This window comes from Phragmites australis, chromosome 17 (genome assembly GCF_958298935.1).
Source record: "Phragmites australis chromosome 17, lpPhrAust1.1, whole genome shotgun sequence".
NCBI classification, from domain to species: domain Eukaryota; kingdom Viridiplantae; phylum Streptophyta; class Magnoliopsida; order Poales; family Poaceae; genus Phragmites; species Phragmites australis.
The window spans coordinates 1,201,891-1,227,477 of record NC_084937.1 but is presented as its reverse complement, the minus strand read 5'-3'; the positions used below and the strand labels follow the sequence as shown (position 1 = coordinate 1,227,477).

Below are 25,587 nucleotides of genomic sequence, written 5' to 3'. Positions count from 1 at the left end.
TGAGGATGGTGTGGATAGCTCTTGCTCCCGCAAGTACAGGTGGGAATACATTTCCCATGAAGAGGAGGATCCACCTAGAGGAAACACTTGTAAGGTGCTATCGATCTAGAGCATTGGAATATTCATTCATAGAGTTTACTAAGAATAAAACTCCTACGTCCTAAATTAAAAGACTAAGACGTGTAGGCTAATTGTCTTTGATAGAGTGAGTTTTTCTAAACTACATAACTCTGGAAACTAACGGACGGTACAGACTGAGAGGGAACAAGAAGAGCGAGGGACGCCTTCTCGCCTTCTGCTGCTCCACTCCACTCCTCTCTGATCTGATGTGACGCCTGCCTCGTAAACCGAGTCGACCAACCATTACTAAATCTTCCCTCTTCCGTGCTCTCCGCCTTCCACTGCTGGTTCCTTCCTTCCTTCCGATTCATGGTCATGGCCTTCTGGGGTAATTTTTACCAGCTTGATCATCCATCATCGCTCTAGCTTTTCTCCTCGTTTTGCTTCATCTTTGCTCGCAATCTTGCTAATCGATCTTTGCTTTGGATTTGCCGCCATCCATGGTCGAATCGCAGGGGTGGTAGTGCATCCCGGCGAGCCGTACATCCATGAGCCCTCCCGCGGCCGCCGCCTCAAGATCCGCCAGGTGCAACAGTCTCTCTCTCCCTCTAGCGCGCGCGTTTTCTTTGGGTATTTGTGGTGATAGTAAGGGGCCATTTTTGTTTTGTCCTCTTGTCCAATGAAAAAAATATGTTCCGTTAGTGTGTCTTGTCTGTACCAAGAGAAAATGATAGGATGACGACACAACTAGTTAACAGAGGATGCAAAAAAAATTGCTATATATTTGGATTTCCTTCTTCAAAGAATTTTCTTACTTGCTATTGTTGATTATGGGTTGTTGGATGGTTGATGCTTTTAGATGGCAGCAGAAGCATTAAGTGGTTACATACTTCGCATATGCAGTGTACATACTTCGCTTCAGTAGATGAGACTCATGAGACAGTAGCCTTGCAAGAGCAGCAGCCTTTCCTTTCATTTCCCTACAAACTGGTAGATAGCTGCCACCGATATTAATCTGTATGCGTGGGTTGTATTGCTGCACATCTATAGTTTAACGAATCACATTTATGATTGACTTCAGAAACTTTTTTCACTGGATCTTCACTAATCGCATCCATGCAATGTGAGAGCCTTTATGGTTTAGCACATCGATCTTCAGTCTCAGTCTCTTACAGAGTTAGTGTTTGTTGTTCTGTTCGGACATCTTCAATCCAAGGCTTTGCCGGATGTCGTGATTGACTACTCATGTTATGTATAGATATACTGCGAGAGAGAGGTCCCAATCAAAGCACTCCCATCACTTCCGGAGTCTCCTTATATGATGCTAGTTTCAGCATCATTTCCTCTGAATATGTGCCTCATCAATTCTGAGCCATTTAGCATTGCCACAAAAACACTTTTTCTCTTCACTTTTGGATGCAATAATTAGTTGAAACTTCAAAGCATCTTGTTTTCCACACTGTGAATGTATCTTTTTTCAGTCATAATATGCATCAAAATCTTATCACAACTACCAAAATTTCACGCAAATAGCTAGATTCCATGAAGCAAAGCGACCCACAATCTAGCCCTTGCGATTGTTCGATTTGTTCACAAGAATTACTTTTTATCCTCCCCTTATTTGTGCACTTGTTCCTAAAACTCAAATTTTAAACTGATTCTGTTTGTGGATGCAATCCTGGTTTTTAATTTCATCTTTTTTAGTCTTGATACATGAACCTACTTCTCTCTGGTGCATGCTCGCAAAATCAAAGTTTGTGAAATAAATTATGACGATTCCAGCTTCTACATATATGTTCTTTGTGCAAAATGAATTTTGCTACATTTGTTTCATTGACTTAAAAGTTTAATAGGATAAATGTTTATTGTCTGCAACTGACTTAGTTTTGTTTTATTTTTCTAAGACCCCGTCTGTTTGGGCTTATATTGGTTTCTCAGAAGCCAGAAGCCCAAACAAACAGCTTGCTTTTGCTAGCTTCAGGTGGTTTCTAAGCAGCAAAAGCAGTCTTTACTACTACAGAAGCTAGAAGCAAGTTTGGATGTGCTTGTACTAGAAGCAGACTTCTGGAGAAGCCACAACTTGTAGAAGCCCAAACAAACAAGGCCTAATTTATTAATCTAGGCCTAGCTTCCTTATACCTCTTTTTAGAAAAATGTGTGAGTCTTGAAGCAAAGTAGGTTACATTAGGCTAATCCATAAATTAGTTTTGAATCTGCCAATTTTAGTGATTTAGCAATCAGTTGGCATGTTATATATTGCAAACCATTTTATTTATTTGTTTATTTTTTAATCAGCCAGGTTGACAGTATTGCAAAACCATAATTCCTTTACAATTAGGATATTAGGCTCTGGACTGATGGCTTTGAATTATTTGTGTTAATTGTTGTGTACAAAAGCCTAATTATTCATTGTCCAGTACTCCAATAAAAGATTACAGAAAGTAATGGTCACTTATCTTTTCCCATCGATAGTCATGAACCCAATCACACATTAATTGTATTGTAACAATTCCCTCCCTTTTATTAATTATGGAGATGTAGTAGTTCAGTGTGCCCATTTCAACATTAAAACCCTCATTTAAACAGCTCTTCACTATCGAAGCATGATTTCATTTTGATGGTTTATTTTTCAGGCTATGCTAGGCGATTATGGTGATGCAGGTTGGAGCTTGCTAGAGTGCAATGTTGGTGATAAGGAGCCCGTGAGACTCTGTGCATTGAATCCTACAGATGCTTTCATGTGCCATCTAAAGCTAGAATATGAGGAGAAGGAAACTGTCATCCTCACAGTTTCTGGGAATGGCTCTATTCATTTGTCAGGATACTATATCCATTCTTGCAATGGTGATCATGGCCACTGTAGTGACAAGCTCACTCGTAAATCTGCAAGTGTTACATGCTTGGAGAGAACACATAAAGGCGATGAGGCTGATGGAAAGAATGATGCTTCTCCAAAGGAGCCTATAATTAGTGAGGCTGATGGCAAGAATGATGTTTATCTAAAGGAGCCTATAGTTAGTGAAGATGGCGATGAGGCTAATGGTAAGAATGGCGCTTCTCCAAAGGTTGCTATAGTTAGTGAGGCAGATGCCAAGAATGATGCTCCTCTGAAGGAGCCTGTAGTTAAGAGAAGGGCAACCAAGAAGTATGTTGAACTCAGTGTCTTGGTTCCTCAGTTATCCTATTTAATTTAAACTAACATTTGCTTCCTGCTTGAAATATAGTAGCGCTATGCTGTGCACTGAAGCATTGATTTTGTCTAACAGGAGAAGGACCAAAACGTTGGGAAAGGAGCATATGCTAAGCGATCAAAATAATAACATGGGACAGGTGAATGTTCAAAAAGATTCTAAAATCATGTAAGTATATTTTATAAAACATTTTAAAATTCAATCACTTGCATTTGGTAGTTCTTGGTCAAGCAACATTTTCCTATTGCCCAAATACACTAGTGTATTTGATATTTAGATAATGGAAGGGTCTTCCATCCTCTGCATGTAATACATTTGATACATAGTGCAAAGTATCTCTTGTTTCTCTATTAAAAATTAAAAGTATCTCTTGTTCAATAGGGAGTCCAATGCAGTGCATATTGTGCCAACTCAAGATCAGGAGGTTACACGTGAAGGCAATGTTGTCCAATGTAGTGCGGCTGCTACAAATCAAAGAATCCGACAAACAAGTCCTCTAATAACGTAATGAACGAAACTGGTCACATCATCTACCTAAATCACCTCAGTTCCCAATTATGTGTGCGTCACAGCGTATATGTTTCAATGTTTCATGTTTGTAGGGATAAAGGTCTCTTTTTTATTGGTGCTACTGAGCTACAAGGTGTCAAAAAACAAAATGAAGATGCTGAACATAGTGGAAGTATACATGCTGGAAAGGGTCCTATCCACAAAGTAACACTCGATGATGGGATAAGAATAGAGGATCTGGATGTGGGAAAGGCTAATGGCAAAATTGCATCTGATGGCAGCAAGGTCTTCCTCAACTGTACTTGCGTCATTATTAATTTATACAATCTTTATTGTGCTCTTTCTATGGATACATCTGATACATACATGTAAAGATGGTACTTCGTAGCACCTTTTGAGCTCTAGAATATAAGCATCTCTCTCTCTCTCTCTCTCTCTGCCTGTCTCACCACAAAATAATTACTGTTGAAATTTGTTGACCGTCTTAAATAATTCACTACAAAAACTGGCTTACAGTTTGATACACCAGATTCCCTTCTAGAAAACTGACAGATTAACCATTACATGGTTTTTTGTGCAGGTTACTGTGAAATATGTTTGTAAGTTGATGAATGGGCAAGCTGTCGACCCTATGGATGACAATAACATTCTAAAGTTCAAGCTTGGCAAGTGATTGGCAAAAAGCTCTCATTTTTGTTCCATATTTGGAATCCTTAGATGCTCACAACACATTTTCCTTTTGGCTCCAGGTGCTGGAAAAGTAATTTCTGGATTGGACCTTGGCATTTCTGGTTATCATGTTCTTTACTCTAAAGCTCAAGTATCATCCTTTTTGAAATGATTTGGTTGAAACTAAGCTTTACTCTGTCCTGTAGGTATGCGTGTTGGTGGCAAAAGGAAACTTACGATTCCTCCCGCTCTGGGGTGAGCATATTATCTCTTTCTCATCTTTCATTCACATTTGCATGGTCACATTTTGTGCATATTTGTTGGAGGAAACTAATTGCAGTTCTTTCTTCAGCCATGGGGACAAAGCAGTAGGAAACATACCAGCAAACTCATGGCTCATCTATGAAGTCGAGTTAACGGAAGTGAAGCGGTGCAAAAATGCGTCTGCTAAGGCTTGTGTGAATCCATGCTAGATGAAGGCAAGGCAGCAAAGATGGCATCTTTTGGTTCGCTTTTAGCAGCAAACTCTCAGAAGAAATTAGTGCGATCTTTTGTGCAGTACTCTAAGATGGCCGGTAAACTTATTAGCAACCATCCTTCTATGGTGTTGTTTTGGTGGAGATTGCTGCTTGTGTATATAGAATAGCATCACTAAGCGTAGTGCTCAACTATAACTGTTTCATGTGTCTAGCCTGCTGTATGCTCCAGCCTCCTGGATTCCAGTGAATTTGTGTACTATTAGCGGGTGCTAAACACCTGCTTTACCAACTAGTATAAGATGATGCGAATGACTATCATTTTGAATTTACATGTCAATGCTAAATATATCCGTGTTTAGTACCTAGGACATACCAAATTAGCTCTGGGAAAAGTGTTTGGTATCTGCTGTTAAGTACAATATCATTGTTGCCACAGTCCAATCTAATGGCTCGTTGTTTGTCGCACTGATTTTAAGATCAAACCTAATATAGCTATATGTATGTTAGAATTAAGTTATATACATATAATGCTATCAATAGCAAAATAATATTTCTTATTACATCAATGACCCCATGTGTTAAAGAAAACACATAAGTAGTGGTAGATCGTGAGGCATCAGCACTTGCACGCCTAGAATGTAGCATCATTCTCTGGATACCCTATGAAATCATCGTATTCTAAGCAGCAATATGAATAGGGGAGAATAAGCGTGAGTATATAGAATATTCAGTAAGTATAGAAAAGTATGGCATGTGGACCAAGATTGGCTTACTCTGAGATTTATTTGTATAAATGCTATTTTAGTATTAAAACGGTTCTAAAAATAACATATTTACTATGTGAAAGATTTTTAAAACTCAGGTCAAGGTTTCAACCATCTTTATCCACAATTGAGGTTACATCCACCTCTTAACCAAACAAAACTCCATATCATAGCTCCCACCGCTGTGATCTGCCAGAATCAACCAAAACCACCCAACTAATCATTTGAGGATCAATACCACTCATGACCTCGAGCATGGCTAATATATCAGTTTTTACTCTATAAAGGTTGTACACAACCATGAGTCGTGATCAGCTCTTTTGCTATACCTATCAGTACCTTACACACTTCCTACGATGTGCACCGAGATATCACTACGAGGCATTTCCAAAGTGTCCCTTAGAATGCAATCGTCCATTGAGGTTTCACCACCGTAGGAGTAATCCTCAACTCTAGAAGCCCCCTATCGTGCATGTTGGTTCTTGGAAAAACCCTTCCGCTCCCTACATATCCATCTGGCTCATACACAACTGGGAGATCATCAAGTTACTTAGCTAAGTTATACCTATATAAGCCTCGTGATTATATTATTGTCATGGGTGGTCACTCCATGAACCGGTCCTTAAACATAGTTTGGGTAAGACGACCACCAACTAACCATCAGGTAATCACCATTATAGCTATTCAAAGCCAACAATGCCTAGAACACATTCATAGGCCAACTATCTAACCAACACATGCTCAGACCCTAAGTTCCATGTGTCTATACACTTCACCAAAATATTCTCATGTTCAACTAAGCACTAGTCAATGTTATTATTGCCTACATTACATATATGTAAGCACAACTAAGCATTTTCTACACATAAGAGGAAAACAAAACTAAGGCTCCGAATTGCTGCATAGGATCTTCAAACTCTTGTTCATAGAAATTCTCGAACGGCTCTTGGATGAACTCGTCTACAAGCAGAGAGAACAAATAATACTAAGAACAATACACCAAACACTTATAAAACAGTTTGTGAACTCTATGGTTGGCTAGGTTATGATTTTAGAAATATAAAACTTGAAAGATATGGTTATTTGAATATTTAAAAGGATGAAAAAGAAAAGATTATTTTTCTAGAATTTAAATTAATTTATTTGAATTTATGGGTCAAGAAGATTTATTTATAAATTAAAAAAATTAAATTATGATATACAACTAATTAAAAATATTAACATAAATTTATAGAATTTATTTGCATTTTTAGGAATTAAAAAGGGTTAAAACAACATTTATCTGAATTAAAACATATTATAATAATTTATTTTACTAAACAAAACTTAATTATGACATTAAAAAATTATTATAGATTTTCTAAAATTATTTCGATAATTAAACCATTTATTTTATATATTTTTTGTATTATTGAATAATTAAAAAAATTATTATACTGAGAAAACATTTTTAATGATTTATCAAATTTATTAACGGTTTTACCAAAAATTTCCTAATAAGAAAACTTTTTTTTGGACTAATAGATTTCCCGATTTATTTTATAAAGGAAAAAGGGTTTTATTGTGTAGTGATGATGTTATCGTGCTGACTGGGATCCGAGTGTGCTAATTGGACTGCTAAGTTAGACAAAATGCTGGCAGGGCATGCCTGCATGGTTGCTGACTAGGCGAGCCCGATGTGGCGCTAGTAGTACATTAAATCTCGAGTGTTGAATATGGATTGGACAGCCGGGATCAATTTACGCGAAAGGGTACACGATGATCTAATCATGGTCGCTAGCGTGAGAACTAACAATTGGAGAGGGATCCTACCTTAGCTTTGGCGGTCACTTGAGGTCGTCAGCAGGTTCCACGATGGTGCGTGGTCGGAGGAGGCGGAGATGACGTTGCATGGCTCAGACTTCAACAGCGAGTGGCGGAATGCGGAGAGAAGGCGATATCAATCTCGTTTGAAGACTTGAACAATATCGAGGAGGCTCGAGGAAGCACGGTGATGGAGGCAACTGGAGCTCAAAAAGGGGGAGGGGGTTCTCGGTAGCGCTCTCACGATGATATGCTATGGTTCGAGCGCGGTGAGGTGTAAGGGGGCTTAGATGAGGGTTTGGGGCAACTTTTATAGGCGGGAGGGGTGAGGTTCACGTCTGGATCGATTTCAAGGTGGTGGTAGAAGGAATGCGCATCGGTTTCCATAGGTTGTGCTCGATATGCTCGCGAAATTGAAGTCCTTCAGTCCGCGGTACCTAGTTTCCAATTTCAGCGCCAATGCTTTAACTACACGTGTGGAATCGACGAATTTCGATTTGAATTAGTGTCGGCTTGGTTTAAGGAAGGGGATCGGTGGGGGGGGGGGGAGAAGATGACGGGTGTGCACCTGTTGGCAGCAACGTGGAGAGAGATCAGAGTGAAGGGCGGGAAAAATGGGATGTTACATTTTTTATGAACACAAGATTCTCACAGAATTTCAAGAGAATAGTTAAATCTGTAAAAACATGGAAAAATTCCTATTCCAAGAGGAGCCTAAAAGTGTAACCGTTTTTTTATTGCATAGATGCCAACTTGTGTCATCAGCAAATTATTACATTTACATCCACCAATAACAGAAGTGCTTCCCTCCTAGTGTAACATGGATAGAACATCTCAGTTAGCTCTGTTTTCTGGATTTTGATTTTGTTTATAATTGTACATGTTTATGTTTTTATTATTAATATAAATACCCAGTAGGAATATTTCCTACTGTTCTAATAAAAAAAAAGGCAAAAGTGCTAAAATTAGCTTGCTAGCTAGTTTGTTAGCATGAACCGAAACTGAGTGAAAGAAAGCAGAGTTTATTTTACTTATCTCCTTGGCATTTTCAGATGCATGCTTTTGGCTGAGAACGGAATGAATATGGATGCAGGAGAGAAACTATGATAGTGCCTTTCATACTTGATGTCTTTAAAGATCGGATTTCAAAAATTTATATGAAACTATGATAAGCTTGCATTCGAGACATTTTCTGTGGCAAGTGCTTCAACATGAAATGTGTATGCTGCATTGACCCTGCAATTACTGCACTGGCCCACTTGCCAAATCCGCTACGGATTTAAGCACTTAAATCGTGGTTAAAGCGTCAAATGGAAACCAGAACATGGTGCAATCAACCCTCGACCAAATGCAAGCAGACCTCGAGTGAAAAGGATGGAAACCGCCACGATTTAGCCGCAAATCACCGTGGAACCCTAGTCAGCCTCAGCCTCCCCTCCCACCCTATAAAGGTCCCCTAAATCCTTCCCCAAGCACCCCACCACCCTATACAATCGATTCCACAACCTTCTTTGGTATATATTGCTTTGTAAGGATGGCCTTTGGCCTTCGGAATGCTGGTGCCACCTTCGCTAGGTTGGTACAAACAGTGCTGAAGTCATAGCTAGGGCAAAATGTCTTGGCATACGTCGACGACATAGTGGTCCAAAGCATTAGAAAGGACAAACACCTTGAGGACCTTTGAGGAACTTTCGAAAATCTGCGAAGTGCGGGACTAAAGTTGAACCCTGAAAAATGTGCATTGGGTGCAGTCTGGAAGGTTGCTTGGCTTCTTGGTCTCGAAAAGGGGCATCGAGGTAGAACCTCCAGAAATTCAAGCAATAATTGATATGAGACCCCCGCAGAGCAGGAAGCAAGCACAGTGCCTGGCAGGCAGATTGGCAGCCCTGAACCGGTTCATCACAAAACCAGCCGAGCGAAGCCTATCTTTCTTCAAAATGCTAAAAGGCTCTGACCCCTTCAAATGGGGCGCGGAGCAGCACGAAGCCTTCGACGAGTCTAAGAAATATCTAACGAAGCTCACGGACCTGTCTAGCCCCGATCCCGAGGCTGAGTTGTTGCTATACATAGCAGCATCCCCTTCGATAGTAAGTGTCGTACTTGTGCAAGAAATGCAAGAAAATGACAAGTTGCAGCAATTCCCGGTATACTATGTATCAGAGGCTTTGGCAGGGCCAAAGAGGTTCTACTATGAAATGGAAAAGGTGGCATATGCGCTAGTAATGGCATCGCGAAAGCTTCGCCATTATTTTACGGTTCACAAGATTACAGTGCCCACCTCCTTACCCCTTCGTGACATGTTTGAAAATCATGAAGCTATAGGAGGATTGCAAAATGGGCTGCAGAGATCGCATGATAGTTTTCGTTGCAAGAACAGCGATGAAGTCTCAGGCATTAGCGGAGTTCATGGAAGATTGGACGCCACAGGTCGAAAGTCTAGAAGAAGTACCGTTAGACCCAGTTTGGATCGCATATTGTGATGGCGCCTGGGGGGCTTGAGGTGCTGGTGTGGCGGTAGTGGTGTCTTCGCCTTCGGGAGTGAAGTTGCGATACGCTGTTAGGCTCAAGTTTCGATCGACAAACAATGTTGCGGAGTACTAAGCGGTTCTCCTTGGCCTTTGTAAGGCATAAGCATTGGGCGCCCGAAGGGTCTTGGTCAAGACAGACTCTAAAGTGATAGCAAGCCAAATTGACAAAACATTTCAGATGAAGGAGCCAGAACTAGTCAAATACATGGCAGCGGTGCAAAGCATGGAAAAGCATTTCTTGGGATTTACAATCAAAAAGAATTTCAAGAAATGACAACATTGAGGCCGATGACCTCGCAAAGGCTGCGGTGCAAAATCTGCCAATACCGCCTGATGTGTTTTATCAGAAATTGAATGTGCCAGCTATCGAGGCCCCCTTGTAGAAGGCACGCTCGGTTGCTATAATGGAGAGCGAAGATTGGAGCTCTCCCATAATGGCCTATCTTCGTGGCTACTATGAGCCCGAAGATAATGTCAAGGCGAAGCGTATGGCGCAGAGAGCCAGAAACTACAAAATTGTAGGAGCCGACTTGTACAAGATGGGAGTCTGTACACCGATGTGGGAGCCGACTTGTACAAGATGGGAGTCTGTACACCGATGCTGTGATGCATATCCCAAGCAGAGTGTCATGTCCCAAATTCCATAATTACATAATTAGGCATTATGTTTAATTTTGTGTAATTTGGTTTTATAACTCTAGCGCAATTTGTTTCATATCAATTGGATGAGAGAATCGAATTCAGGAGAGAAAAGGATTTAATTCGCAGTCAAAACAGACTTTTTCCCTAATATATGGGCCCCACATGTGGGTCAACCACCCCACTCACTCCCTTGGAGCAGCCCCACCTGCTCCTCTCTCTCTCCTCCTCACTCCCACCCGTGCTCCCCACGAGCCAAGGCAAAGGGAGCAAGAGCTCTCTCTCCCTCTCACATCCTCTCTCATTCTCTCCCAAAATCCGAGCTCAAGAGAAGGATTCGAGGTGAGTATGTGGTGCCATTACGATCACAAGCTCACAAGTATTCCATTCCTCCAATTTGTTTGCTCATTCCCAAAGGATTTGAGCCGATTTGGATGTCTTTTGGTGTTAGGGTTGAAAAGTGAAGAATGCTAGAATTCTTTGATTTCCCACCATTTTCTTCATCACCCGACGGCCACTAACCTTCACAAGTGTTGTGGGTAAGTCTCTTAGGCTCCCCATGGCAGAAATTTGTGATTCGATTGGTCGATTTCGCAAAAGAGTGAAATTCATGTGTTTTTGTGAGTTTAACACTAAATTGAGGAATGGGAAGAATTTGAGTTAGGAATGGAGTGGCTAGGTTGTTAAGTGAGTTCTAGAACCCTTGAAATAGCTCAAACATATTCCCTTTTGGATTGGAGAAGATCGCAAATCAAACTGGGCATTTTTCGGCTCAAAACGAGCGTTTCTGGGTCTAACCCGAAGTTTTCGGACTAGTCCGGAGTCTCCGGGTGACTCCCAGCCAAAAATAACAGAGAGCTCCGCTCGGAGGGTCATCCGGAGACTCCGGTACCCCGGAGTATCTGGGTGCACTGTTCATCATAGGATTTTTCTCCTCTGCTGATAATTTGTAAAATTCATAATTAATTCATACGAACTCCAAAAATCATGAAACCATTTATTTTGGTTTCATTATAACATCCTCTACCTAATAAAAATATCACCATCCTGAAATTAATTAATTAACTTTTTGAGGCTAATTAATTAGGCATAACCTTCATTAATTCACCATTAATTCTTTACAAAGTCCAAAATGGGTGAAACCAATTTTGCTAGTCTTCTTATGACTTGTTCTAGCTATTAAAATTGTTTTCCTACATTTTAGAGTATATTTTTATGGCATTTCATCTTGTGCATATTGAGACATGCATTGTTGCACTTTTATTCATACTCATGGCATTGCACGCGTGTATTATAGTGACTGCTGATCTGTCGATTTTGGAGGCCGAAGGTGATCCCGTCTCACCGTATCTTTCTGATCCAGGACAGCAAGGTAAGCATCTATCATATTGCACTGGGTTAACTTGAAACCTAAAATGTTAAATATGCTTATGTATTTATGCATGTGTCGTCGGGTACCCTTGGGTAGAACCTAAGCCGTTGCATTCTTCTACCTTGGTCACCTGTTCATGTATGTTCCTTGTAGTCTAGAGATGATCTTGTGTCTAGGTGTAAGCTCGACTTATATGCTTAGCAATGCATTAGGTCATCGGTAGAAGACGAACGGCGACGTACTCCGTTGTTCGTGAGCTTAGGGTTGCTCCTGTCTTACAGTTATGTTTATGGTTACAAATACTTGATGTCAAGGTGGTTGAGATGTGGTGGTTGGTTGAGTGGTGAGTATGAGGCGAGGTGTGAGCGGTGCTAGGAGGGTGTTTAGCCTGCCCGGATGTGGAGTTCCCATGGGTAGGATGGTAGAGAAAAACCGGGCACCGTAGATCGCTTGCACCGGTTAAGCACCGATCATTGGTGTAGTCAGCTTTAGCACTTATCTTACTCATCACATGCCGATCTAATGGTAAGGCGAGCTGAATACCTTCACAGCTGTGGCTTTGTGGGGCCTGAACAATGACGGTGTGAGTGGGCGGGCTTGTAAGCGGTACTAGTTTGCTCTGGGAGTAGTTGTGGTACCGCCACGCCGAGCGTTGCATGTCGCACATGGTTGGGACTGGTTGGGAAAGATATCACGGGTACCCCCTTGTGTGCACTTTAGCAGGTGGCACAAGTCTTATGGTCCTCGTGTCGTGTGGGTCTAGGAGTATCCCCCTGCATGGTGTATAAACAGTTTGAACTACCGCGCTCTCGGTTATGAGCATGTCTATCGCTTATCTACACTGGTTGTAGAGTTCTCGTTGTGGTTTGTGGATGATGGCATGAGGTTGATGGTTGGGCATGTGATTTTGGTCTGGGTATGGTGGTTGGTGGTTCGAGTTGGCACTTGTTCACATTGATATACTTGTTGTTACTTTTACATATGCTCAGTTGTTGGTTATGGTAGGGTAGTTTCATATAAGTTGGTTAAGTTAATTGTTCACACCTATGTCTAGGATGCTTACCACTTAATTAACTTAACCATATTTAATTCTTGCTACCAGCTTAATGCATGATCCTTGGAGTTGGGAATATATATACCCATACTGTGTAAGACTTGCGAGTACCTTCGTACTCAGGGTGCTGCCCTTAAGTTGTTGCAGGTTCACAGGTCAGTGAGGAAGAGGTGGTATACGGCTACTTTGTGCCTGCCGATCAGGGTGGCAGGCAGGAGTAGCACACTCTACTCCAAACTCAGTGTTTTGGTATGGAGCCTAAGGGCATGTGGCTCCATATCCTTTTGTTGTATAGTTCTCTTCCGCTGCGTAGTTGTTGTTTCCTTTTTGTTGTAAATTGTGAAAATAGCTGTATGTTTAAAGACCTGTAATATAATGTTAATTACTCGCTCTCTCTTAAGCTTTGTTGTGATGTATATGTTGAAAAGGCATGTGTTCCGATCTTGGGCACAAAACACGTGCTGGGACTACCGAGGTGATATTCTGGTTAATTGTTGTAGTCATGATTATGAAAATAATCAACGTAATGATTAATTAGAATATTATCTGGACGATTCCTCACACAGAGGGCCAAAACTTGCTGAGAGAAATACATGGAGCACTGTGTGGCTCACATATAGGCACTCGAGCGTTTGTCGGAAAAGCATTTAGGCAAGGATTCTTTTGGCCGAAGGCGGTCTATGATGCGGCATGTGTAGTTCGAAGTTATGTGCAGTGCCAATACTTGGCGAAGGGTTCAAACAGGCCTTCAACAAAGACACAGCTCATACCACCGATCTGGCCATTAACATGGTGGGGAATTGACTTTGTCGGACAATTACTAGCTGCCCCGGGGAACTTGCGTTATGCCTTTGTCGCAGTAGAGTACTTCTCCAAATGGGTGGAGGCAATGCTGCTGGTGAATATAACGTCAAGAAATATCCAAAAATTCTTGTGGTAGAATATCGTCTGCCGCTTCGGAGTTCCACGTGAAGTGACTGTGGATAACGACACGCAATTTGGTAGTGAAGGGTTCAGACAATTCTACGAAGACCTAGGAATCAAAGTCCACTTCGCATCAGTGTATCACCCATAGTCAAATGGAGCTGTGGAAAGGGCAAACGGCATGTCTTTGCTAGTGTCGCAAGACGTCTGCAAGGTTTGCCAAAAGGAAAGTGGGTGGAAGAGCTACCGATGGTCTTATGGTCCGTGAGAACAATAGTAACAAGACTGACAGGATTCATGCCATTTCGTTTGCTTGTCAGCATAGAGGCAATGACTCCGGAGGAATGTAAAAATAAATCATTTTGAGTCAGGAATGAATCAGCCCAGAGTGAAGAATTGACATCAAAAGATGCGCTGGAGGAGATGAGAATACAGGCCGTCGAAAACTTGACCAGATATCAGGAGGAGACTAGAAGATGGAGAGACAATAAAGTGTCTCCAAAGGAGTTCACCCCTAGAGACTTGGTACTGCAAAGACTCACCAATACTTCCGCCGTGGGAAAATTGCAAAGTAGGTGGGACAGACCTTTCTTGGTGAAGAGGTCGTTAAGGCCCGGATCTTATCGCCTGGCTACTGTCGAAGGGGATGAGCTTTCGCACACTTGGAATGCTGACAACCTTCGCAAGTTCTATGTGTAGTAACCAAGGAAGATGTCTTCGCATCAATGGACAAAATGCATGAATCAATGCAGCATTTATGTAATTTTGTTTTTCTCTAATTTAATCAAAACAATGTACGTGTGTTGTACTCTTTTCCTCACAGGGGGAACCCTTCGCCAGGGCATGAGGTTTTTAACGAGGCAGCGACCTTTGTAAACCCTCTAATATATATGGAATTACCCCCAAGAAAGTAGTCTGAATATTGACAAGAGGTGGGCCAAGAACTCGCCATAAAAGTCAAAGTATGAAATGTCAAAGAAAGACATCTTACTCTTCGACTTTAGACGGGCGCAAACCCGCAGCAAAAGTTTGATTATTGGTCGCTTCGAAGTTGTCCATATTTTAAAGAATTTCTTTCCGCAGCATCTTCACCTTTATGGCAAAGTAATCACGATTCAGTTACACATGAATGTCTGTGTAATGCTAAAAAAAAAGAAAGAAAAGGCCGAAGTGCTGTTCGACCTCACAAGGCGGCGCACCTCTTGGCTAAAATTTGGGGGCTAATAGTGCATGCCCCCCGCACTGAAGGTGAAACATACCTTCGAAAGAAAAAACCAAAGTGCTGCTCGACCTTAGAGAAGGCGGGCACCTCTCTAAAGTAGGGGGCTAAGAGTACCTGCCCTCACACCGAAGGCAAAACACACCTTTGGAAGGAAAGGCCGAAGTGATGTTCAGCTTTAAAAGGCGACGGCGTACCTCTCGACTCAAAAGTAGGGGGCTACAAGTGCCTACCCCCACGCCGAAGGCACAAGATACCTTCGGAAACAAAAAAGAAAAACAAATACAACAAAAAGGAAAGCGAACAAAGATGCCTAACGTTAATCCAGAAACATGGGCAGTCTACAAAACAAAATGAAAATTTGACGAAATAAAAGTCAAAGCCTGGATAACCATCACCACGAAATGCACAATCGTATTTATGATTAATAGCAATTACGACGTGAAACCAAGGGAGATACATTACTAAGCCATTGAGCGTGAAATAAGCGATTAAACGAAAGGTAAATTTATTGAGGCTGCGTCAGAAGTAGTCGTCAAATAATGACGCTTTGCGTGCGGTGCCACCGAAGGTCCCTACGGCTTCAAAGGTGGGGGGGGGGGGTAGACAGCATTCTCCAAATGACGCTTAGTCGGGGGGGGGGGGGATGGTGTTCTCCAAATGATGCTTCACGTGCGTTGCTGCCGAAGGTCCCTACGACTTCAAAGTCGAGGGGGGGGGGGGGGACGACGTTCTCCAGATCATGCTTCGCGTGCGGTGTTGCCGAAGGTCCAAATCGATGAAAGACCGACTCGATAAGCTCAATATATAATAGCCAAACATAATAATGTTTCAACGTTCTTTATTCCGCAAAATCATCAACATCAGGATCAACAAAATCTTTATACCATCGGCTAAAGCCAAATTGAAAGGTTATGCCTTGACTGGCATGAAAAGGTAGTGCTGGATCCAGTGTAGGTAGATGAAGAAGTGATAGACGAAGATGTAGGTGAAGCGCTCCTACCTTCGATATATCGCACTATTTGTGAAGAAGAAGGCCCTCGGCGGTAACAAAATTGAAACTGACAAGGCATGAACCCATGATTATCATCTTCCGGCTCAAGGGTCGATGAAAATATGCGAAGGCTTGGTGTCTCCGCGCGTAATCTGGTGGGCCTCACGCTCAGCCTTACGAGTCTCTAAAACCGAAGGGCTAAACGACTTCCAGAACGCTTTGGAGTTGGCATTCATTACGTCATAGGACCTACACTTCGCTCTCCAGTACCTCTCAAAATCAATAGTTGGGTGGCAACGATGGAAGGACTTCCCTGTTGTTCGGTGACTTAGATTGCAACAAAAGCCTGCACTGTGTCGGCACATGCGGGCGAGCCTGGGCATCATAGCTCCGGATACCACTACCACCAACTCTCTCTAGCAATTCACCTAGCCGAGTAGGAAGATGTTCCTAGTGCTCAACCACACGCCAGAGAGAAGGCCACCAAATCAAAGAGAGAGATGTCACCTTTTCTTTCTACCAACCGAGATCAGTGCCCTGGAAGATATATATGCCCTCACTTTGAGCACATACGCCAAGGATGGCTGCCACAACCGTAATCGGTTCAGCCTCCCAGATGCTCTACGTTGCTCCAATCAATCTTCATGGTCCAAGGTCAATCTAGAGGACAACGAGGAGCCCAACCATCCCACGGATATGCGCACGCATGCGGGAGACCCGGACGCAGCTACCAAGCCGCCGCCACCGCATTCAAGTCGCCTGAGACAAGGACCAACTGGTCCAAATCCCTCACGGCGAACCCTAGGAGCAGCACCATCACATAGATAGAGCAGCTCGGGCCTGGACTGATTTCAGCATGGGCCAAAAGGAGAAGAGCCCATTCGGTTGGCCCATGAAAAGAAATATTCAACATTAAAATTCATTTAAATGACAACACATGGTTCAGTAGCAAAATCAGAGGATGGTTCAGTACCAAAATGACATGATACAAAACATTCAGAGCATGGTTCAGTAGCAAAATCAGAGGATGGTTCAGTACCAAAATGACATGATACAAAACATTCAGAGCATGGTTCAGTAGCAAAATCAGATTGCACAAGCGTATAACATTTAGAGCATGGTTCTGACTAGGGAAAAGAAAATCAGATTGTTTCCCCTTCTTAAGCAGTCTTTTCATTTCAGTGCAGATGAAGCAATGGGAAAGAAATTTTAGCATACAGAAACCCAGTACATGTTTCGTCTACCGCAAATCGTAAATTGTGCGCTACACAATTTATGCAACATTGATATGCAGCCAAACACAAACTAATATGCAGTCACTGCTCCAAGATTTGCAACATTCACTACTGCACTGGTAACTGTCAAGGAAGTAGTCTGAATATTGACAACAGCAAGAGGACTATGGGACACTACCACATTTCCTGAGCCTGGATCTCCATGTATTTCCTGAGCAGTGGTAATGTTGTTCGAGGTCCACGGAAATCCATGGTTGGACCTCTATCAGTCACTAAACAACATTTCCATCAGAGAAAAAAGAAGCTGGATGTAGTCTACGAGCAAATCAGACTGAACACCATGGAAATGGCATCACATTTTCACACATAAGCTACTGTAGACACTGAGCAAATCAAATTACAAGTAACAAGAAAAATCATTCAGTACAGATGCAAAAGTGAATGCTTCACAGTGCGAGAACTGTAGTTCGCAACAACCAGGTCTCCTATGGTTCGCCATACCGTAGTACTCCTACCACTTCCTTTGATCCGTTGGGTGCCAAAAGAAGACCAAACGCCGACAAGCCCCCAACCAAACCCCTCCGCCGGCCGACGAATCCATGGCTCCGGAACGCCGCTCCCCGCTCCACGCCTCCTCTTCTTCCTCCGACGACGAACAAGTGGTGGAGCAGCACCCCACCAAGATCAAGAACCCTCCACCCCCGGCCCCAGCGCACCAAGAAAGCGACACCTCCGACGAGGAGGTCGAATCGTCAGACGAGGTGCCCCCTTCGCAAGGAAAGGAGGGCTCCGACGGCGACGATGAGGAGGAGGAAGACTCCGAGTCCGAGTCCGACGAGGCATTGCCGGAGTCAGTGCGCCATCCAAAAGTGAATGTCCCACCGGCCAAAGTCGCCAAGTTGCCCCTGACGAAGCGGAAGGCGGCGGCGGCGGCTGAGCTCGCCGAGTCGTCGCCGTCGAAGAAGAAGGCGCCGCAGCCCAAGGTCGTCGAATCGTCTCAGCCAAACAAGGCTACGGCGGTGGCCGAGCTCGCCAAGTCTCCCGAGCTGAAAGAGAAGGTCGCGGCGCCGGCTAAGCTGACCAAGTCTCCCGAGCCGAAGGAGCATGCCGCGGCGACGGAGCTGGTCAAGTCGCTGAAGGCTCCTGCCCCTGCCCCTGTTGGTGCGGACGACGACCAGGGCCAGGTTGGGCAGAACGCGGAGAAGCAGATGGAGGAGAAGAGCGTGTTGTACGGGTTCCTCTGGCGGGAGGTTCTTGCGCTGGAAGCAGAGCAGCCTAGCATGTTCAAGGAGCTCTTCCTCAAGCTCACCGATGACAAGGCCCGTGTGCTGGACACCAAGATCAAGAAGCAGAGGGTGGCCGAGGTCAAGCTGCAGTTGCAGTGGAGCGCCATCGAGAAGGTGGTGAACAAAGTGCTGATCGACATTATCAATCGCAATTGATTGCAGGTCGACTCGCTATCCTTCTCAACCTATGTCACCGCAGCTCTTTTGTTGTTTGGTGCATGTGTGATAGGCTGATAGCTTGCCTGATAGTTTCTTGATCCAACTTGGTAATGCAAAGGGTAAGAAAATGAGCCTGGGCTAGTTAAATGACTCACGTAATTGCCTTTACTGGAAAATGTAGTAACTAGTGGATTTCTTCGTGAAAAAATGTAGAATTAGTGGATACCTAGTTATAATTTATTCCATTCTCATGCCTACTTGAGATGCTAATCTGTGTTGTCATGTCCTGGTTATGATATATCAGTGGAATGCAATAGATAAGGTGTTAACTGGTTAATAATAGTGGTTTCGGTAGTGAAAAGAGCTACTGCTAGGTTTAGGAGAATAGACTCGAACGATTTGAACTATAGTATATTGACAAGCCATACACCAAGCAAGTGGTAACAAACCTAGTGAGATGACAACTGAAAAATGTATCAACATTAGCGTTACATTTAATGAACTTTGTTGCATGCCAGTAGCCACAATAAATTATTCAGAAGTTTAGCTTTATCCTGTGCTAGTTATGTTGTCTGGATTTTATTATTTTGAAGGCTATATGATAGAACATGTTTTGCATGTTTACCCTGATTATGCTTATAGTTAGTTTCATCATGGTTTATTTAATTTCCGTGACAATATTGTTTCTTCCACAGTGAGTTTTGTTTGGGAATATCGATCCTTGATATTCACTTTGCTTGATTCGGCAAACATTTAGAGGTTAAAAGCATCTGTTTGTTTGTTTCATGTGCGGCATAAAGATCTCTACTACCTGCTAGTTCTTGAGGTTTTAGATTATTTTCTGTATCCATCAAATTATTCTCTTTTCTTATCCTTATTAATTTTTTGTCTGTACAATGTTAACATATGGAAATGCAAGATACTGTTTGAACTAAGTTTGTGTTTGGATGCTATTTTTTTGCAAAATGTCTTTTTTTTTCCCCATCTGGAGATATATGGAAAGAAGTTGCTCACTAGTATGGGATACGGTAATTGCAAACTTTGTGGACAATTTAATAGTTTCCATCGTATTCATCAACCTTCTGAACCTATATTACTAGAGCTCTACTGTTAATTTGGTGCTTGTGCGGAACTGCAATTGTTTGCTGGTCTAGTTGAGTGGTAGCTTGTCTGATAGTTTCTAGCTGATATATATACTTGGTAATGCAAAGGGGTAAGAACATGAGTTTGGTGATACTTCTCTGAATGCTTTTTTATTCTTATGACTCATTGTACAGATTGGAAATGATCATGATTGCTACATAATTGCCTTTACCATATAAAATATCCATTGTATGCTTTTGGTTGTTAAAAGCATCCATTGATGTTTTATGTGGTGTGATGATCTTCTTCTGTTGTACATGTTAATTATTTGCCCATGCAATGCTGAACCTATGGAAATACAATAATACCATTGGAACTTTGTGTTTGTCTACTAATTGATGCATAAGGTCTTTTACCATCTGGAAACCTTTAGAAAAGAGCTTGCAAACTTGTATTGGCTAGTGATACAATATTTGCAAACTTGGACAGTTTGATGCGTGCCATCATAATTATTGTATACATTTGGTAGTTAAGGCTGCATGTTAAAACAAGTTTTGCTGGTTTACCCTGATTATGCTTATACTTGGTTTCATCGTGCTTTATTTAATTTCCATGATGACATTGTTTCTTCCAGAACGAGTTTTTTAAAGGAATTTTGAGCTTTCATATTCACATTTTTAATTTGGCAGTTAAAAGCATCTCATTGATATTTCTTTGTGCGGTATGAAGATACTGAATTACTGAAGTGCATTTCGTGCCACAATCAATTATTCACTTGTATTTTGTTTGGAATCTTCTTCTTTCAGTGAGCCCATACGATAAAACAGGTATCCTACATGTACTGTGAATATGCTTATAGTTATAGTTGATTTTATTGTCCTTTAATTTAATTTTCCTGATGACTTTGTTGTCTTTTGCAATAATTTTGTTTGGGAATGTCAAGCTGTTGCAATCCCTTCTTAAATTTGCAGACATTTGGCAGTTAGAAGAATCTTATTGTTTCTTGATGCATCATGACTATCTCTAGTAGCTGCCAGTTCATGAGATTTTCCATTCTTTTGTGATCCATCAAATTCTTTTTTCTTTACTGATCCATGTTAATTATTTGTCCTGCACTGCTGAACCTATGGAAATGCAAAGTATACCTGGAACAATAAAGATGTACTGTTCACACTTTCAGTGGCATATTTGCAATTAGAGTCTTTAAATGGCCAGTGTGCATTACCAAATTGGACTAGTGGCGGATATGCAAATGGCCCTTGTTTATACTAGTCGCATCAAGCATGTTTACTAATGCTTCTGATAACAACGAACAATCTAGTGAAATAATGTTCTGACTTGACTTGCCTGTTTGTTGCAGAGGCTTGGAAATGCAAGCTGCAAAGATGTGCCATGTTGTGGTGTGGAAGATGTCAGAAAGATTAATTGCACGTGGTTCTTTTGTGGTATTCTCATTTTGGAAATGCAAGCTGGACATGCCTGAACAGCTGATGTAAAGCTCTGATGATCCTAGGTCTCAGTCTCATAAGGCTAGGTCTCTGATGAGCCCTCAACCCTGTATATATCGTGCTAGTTTATATTTTGCTCAACTGCCTGCAAAAAGGTTTATCTATTGCTCATCTCATGTGGAACTAATGACATATTTAGTGAGTTCTCTCACCTGCTAATTTGCTGTTTGAAAGGCATGGATCACTCGCATGGTTGATTATAATCAGTTCATGCCATTCGAGAGGTTCAAAAACTATTATCATAAAATGCATTTGAAAACTAGCTGGTTTTGGTGTTCTTTCTGCCTTTTTAGTAATATAAGAGACTAGGGAAAAATCCTTTTGAACCTTTTTTTTCTTTGATAGGGTACATCGAGGATGTACATGACCCACACACGCACATAAATGAGTGCTCTATATATATGCTAACAATAGATGGGAGGGTACTAGACATTCAGTGTGTGAGCACGTATATCCTATTTAACACAAAGTCTATCCTGGGACGCATCCTAGGAGCAACCGGAGGTTAACACCCTCAGGTGAGCACCAGTGTTGAACCTAGGGTTTGAACGCTTGTGGACAGGCTCGGCAAGCCTTGCCATCCGAGCTGACGCTTGGTTTCATCCTTTTGAACGCTTTGAGCAGCACTAGGACTATAAACTGAATGCAAAGCATCCAATTGGCACAAACAAGTTGTTGGCACAAGATTTTGCAACCCGTGCAATGCACAAATTCTTGATAACTATCGCTTTTTTAGTGACTCGATTGTTTTATAGGACAAAACAACAAAGAATTTCAAACAACACCTGTGAGAGACGCTGTCCGGATGATTTACAAGCAAATCAACAGAGAACTACCATACAAATTGCGGGAATTCAAAGTAGCAGCGAGAAACTAACCCTAAAGTACCCTAATGCACATGAAAGAATAGGAAAAATGAAAGTCGATGCAATTTGACAATTGACTAATGTATTGCAATCGGCCTCCACCCCCTCAACTATTTATAGGGGCGGCTTGGACTTGGGCCTTAAAGATTATGACTCTATTCCATGTCTACACACGCCCTGTTTAGCCAGAATCACGAAAAGAATCCGAACAGATCTAAAATTCCAAGTCGATTCGGACTCGGACTGAACATCGGATGGTATGGTGAGAACAAAAATGTGAACATCGGACCATCTGGCGAGTTCAATTAGGCTGGAACCGTAAACTCTGTTTTAATGCACGTCGAATATTCCGATGTATGAAATGTGCTCACCGGAGACTTTCGCCGGAGCAATTCCTAAGACTCCTGAACTCTCTGCAACAAACCATATTCATACTCACCAGATTATTCGGCAATCATCGAACACCTCACAGAACAACTTTTCCAGAGAGCAAACCTTCTGCAACCCGTCTGCAAGATTTTTTGAACTCACCAGATTGTTTAGTTTTTACACTAGAAACATCACCAGACTATTGTCTAGGAGATTTGAAACTCTCTGTAAGAATTCATTTGAGTGCACCAGATGGTCTGATAACAACACTGGAAGCTTCACTGGACTGTTTTCCAGGAGCTCTAGAATTTATGTAGATTTGACCCTTTTAACACTCCGGACAATCCGATGAGCACATTGGAGCCTTCATGGGACAATATTCCAAGAGGACCAAACTTTCTACAGACTTCAAGTACTCTACTCACCGGATGTTCAGGTGATGACACGACTTTAATCACCGGACCATCCAGTGTTAAAAAAATTGAGCTGTGCCAGTTTTTGCTATCAACACAAGTCAAATTGTTTTGCTATGTTTTCTTCTTCATACAGTTGTAGCTCTACTGTTATACTCTGAACATTAGCAAACAGATGACAACCAACACAAGAGTGATGATTGGCTTGCTGTTGATAGCATTTAGACGTCCCTCAGTAAGATTTATATCCAAGTTTGCATAATGGTGCTGTAAAGCTACAAACACTCACATGCCTGCTTGGCCCTAAGAAACATCATGTTTTGCCTTGATGCTCAAAATGAAGTTCATTATATTCCAATGTGATATTGTTGCCTGGCCAAACTATTATGCATTACTTTGAGCCATTGTCGCAAAGCTCAGTTCAATCGCCGATCAACAGCAATCACAAAAGCAATACACCAAACTCAAATATTGTACGCATACTTTGGTACTTGGTCTACATGCCTGCAGATGAAATGGGATTCAAATATTTTACACTACAGTCACCTTTAGGGCTTGTTCGTCGGACACACACCTTTTAAGCATTGAAGGCAGATCATCCCCATATCTTTACAATAAAATAATTGTAACTATATTACATATGGAAAATTATTGCAAAGATAGTCCGCAATTGCCTCGATGCCCTACGATAAATCATGCGCTCCTTCTCTCTTCAGCCTCGATGCCCCACCTACAGCCACCCCTCCTCTGTGGTTCAAACACACCGTCTCTGTCTCTGTAGTATATATATTATGATTAGCTAACATTTAGTATCTTTGATTGATTCTTAAAATCTCTTTGCATGCTAAATCATGCTTCATTTGCTAAAATTTAGTATCAGATTTTTTTTGGTTCACAATTTGTATGTCCATGTTAGAAGTAATTTTACAATGCTTTTATATCCTTGTGCATATATATATATATTTGTGATGATCTTACATATACACTAAATTTTCCATATGTAATATAGTTACAATATATATTACATTGTTCCTCCATATAAAGTATAATTTTTTAAATATTTTCCAAAACAACCAATATGTAATGTTGTGCGAGTTATTGATTACCTATAACAAGATTGAGAAGCTAGTGGTTTTTATGTTTGATTTCAATACATCGCGTGAGTTTCACGTGTGTGATAACCCAAAGAAGACCAAAGGTCACCCACATTGAAGCAACCAGCCCCTTTGCCTTCTCCGCCTCTTTCCCGGTCCCGACGACCAACCCATGGGTCCTAGCCGCATCAACCCGCCACCTCCGACGATGAAGAACAAGTGGAGCAGCACCCAACCAATGGCAAGAACCCTCCTCAACTCTATGCGCCAAGAAAGCGACGGCTCTGACAGCTCAGATGAGGATGACTCGGTCGAATCATCCGACGAGATATGGGACAATGGGGTGCCCACCAAACATTGACCTTTGTCGCCGAGCGCCAACAATGACAATGAGGAGGAAGACTTCGACTCCGATGAGGCATCGCCGGAGCCAGCGCCCCAGCCGAAGGGGAATGTGAGATCGCCTGAGACATCTCGACTAAAGAAGAAGGCGCCGCCGCCCAAGCTCGCCAAGTCATCCTAGTGGAAGAAGGTAGCGGTGGTGGCGACCGAGCTCCGTATGCCACCTCCGCTGGAGGAGAAGGAAACGTCGCTGACGGGGGTCGCCAGGCCACCCCCACCCAATTGGAAGGCAGCAACAGCGATTGCAGTTGCCAAGTCATTGGAGGCCCCTTCCCCCTGCTAAAGAGGAGGACCATGGGCAGGAGGTCGAGTACAACACTGAGAAGCACTTGAAGGAGAGGAGTGCATCGTACAGGTTCCTTTTCCAGAATGTGGTGGCACTAGAAGCGGAATGGCTGGCATGTTCAAGGGTGCCTTCCTCAAGGTTGCTGATGTTGGGGAATGTGTATGCTACGCTGGCCTAAAACAAAAAATTTCTACCACATTCACCCAAGAAACCATGCTAGTAGGTTGCTGATGTTGGGGAATGTGTATGCTACGACTGGCGCTGGGACTGGGTTTACGTCGACGTCAGTCCCCATGACCGCCTCTCGCGGCCCCGATCACTAGCGGAGCCCAACAAGCCGATCTAGGAAGCCGTCCCCACAGAGGATGCTCGCCTGCGCCTGGTGCTGAACCGCATTGAAGACCTGCGCCGGGCGGGGCTTACGTCACTCATCGTTGTCGCCGACTTCCTGCGCCACCGTCTGGCCCCTCTGAGGGAACGCACCCGCTTCGCCTGGACGTACACCGGGCCTCGTGACTTGACGAGGACCTGCATAGGCGAGGATGGGGACCTCGACGAGGGGGCCCTAGCGACACTACTTAAGGTGGTGACCGGCGTCGACGACCTTGCCCGGGAGGGTCCTGCCACGCGAGGACTTGGCGCTCTGCGCAGACCCGACCCGGGCGGCTCTACAAGAGTCA

General features: G+C 42.6%; 2 protein-coding genes across 2 annotated transcripts; both read left to right on the top strand.

Moving 5' to 3' along the window:
• Positions 1 to 271: 271 nt before the first annotated feature.
• On the top strand, positions 272 to 4,434 carry LOC133897824 (peptidyl-prolyl cis-trans isomerase FKBP43-like). Its single transcript, XM_062338652.1, has 7 exons — positions 272 to 448; positions 576 to 646; positions 2,694 to 3,205; positions 3,327 to 3,419; positions 3,633 to 3,755; positions 3,854 to 4,046; positions 4,342 to 4,434. Exons 1-7 carry the CDS (start codon positions 430 to 432, stop codon positions 4,432 to 4,434), a joined length of 1,104 nt encoding a protein of 367 aa, XP_062194636.1. The 5' UTR covers positions 272 to 429.
• Positions 4,435 to 17,889: 13,455 nt separating this feature from the next.
• LOC133897425 (uncharacterized) lies at positions 17,890 to 21,649 on the top strand. Its single transcript, XM_062338159.1, has 2 exons — positions 17,890 to 18,889; positions 21,330 to 21,649. Exon 1 carries the CDS (start codon positions 18,041 to 18,043, stop codon positions 18,881 to 18,883), a length of 843 nt encoding a protein of 280 aa, XP_062194143.1. The 5' UTR covers positions 17,890 to 18,040; the 3' UTR covers positions 18,884 to 18,889; positions 21,330 to 21,649.
• Positions 21,650 to 25,587: the final 3,938 nt, after the last annotated feature.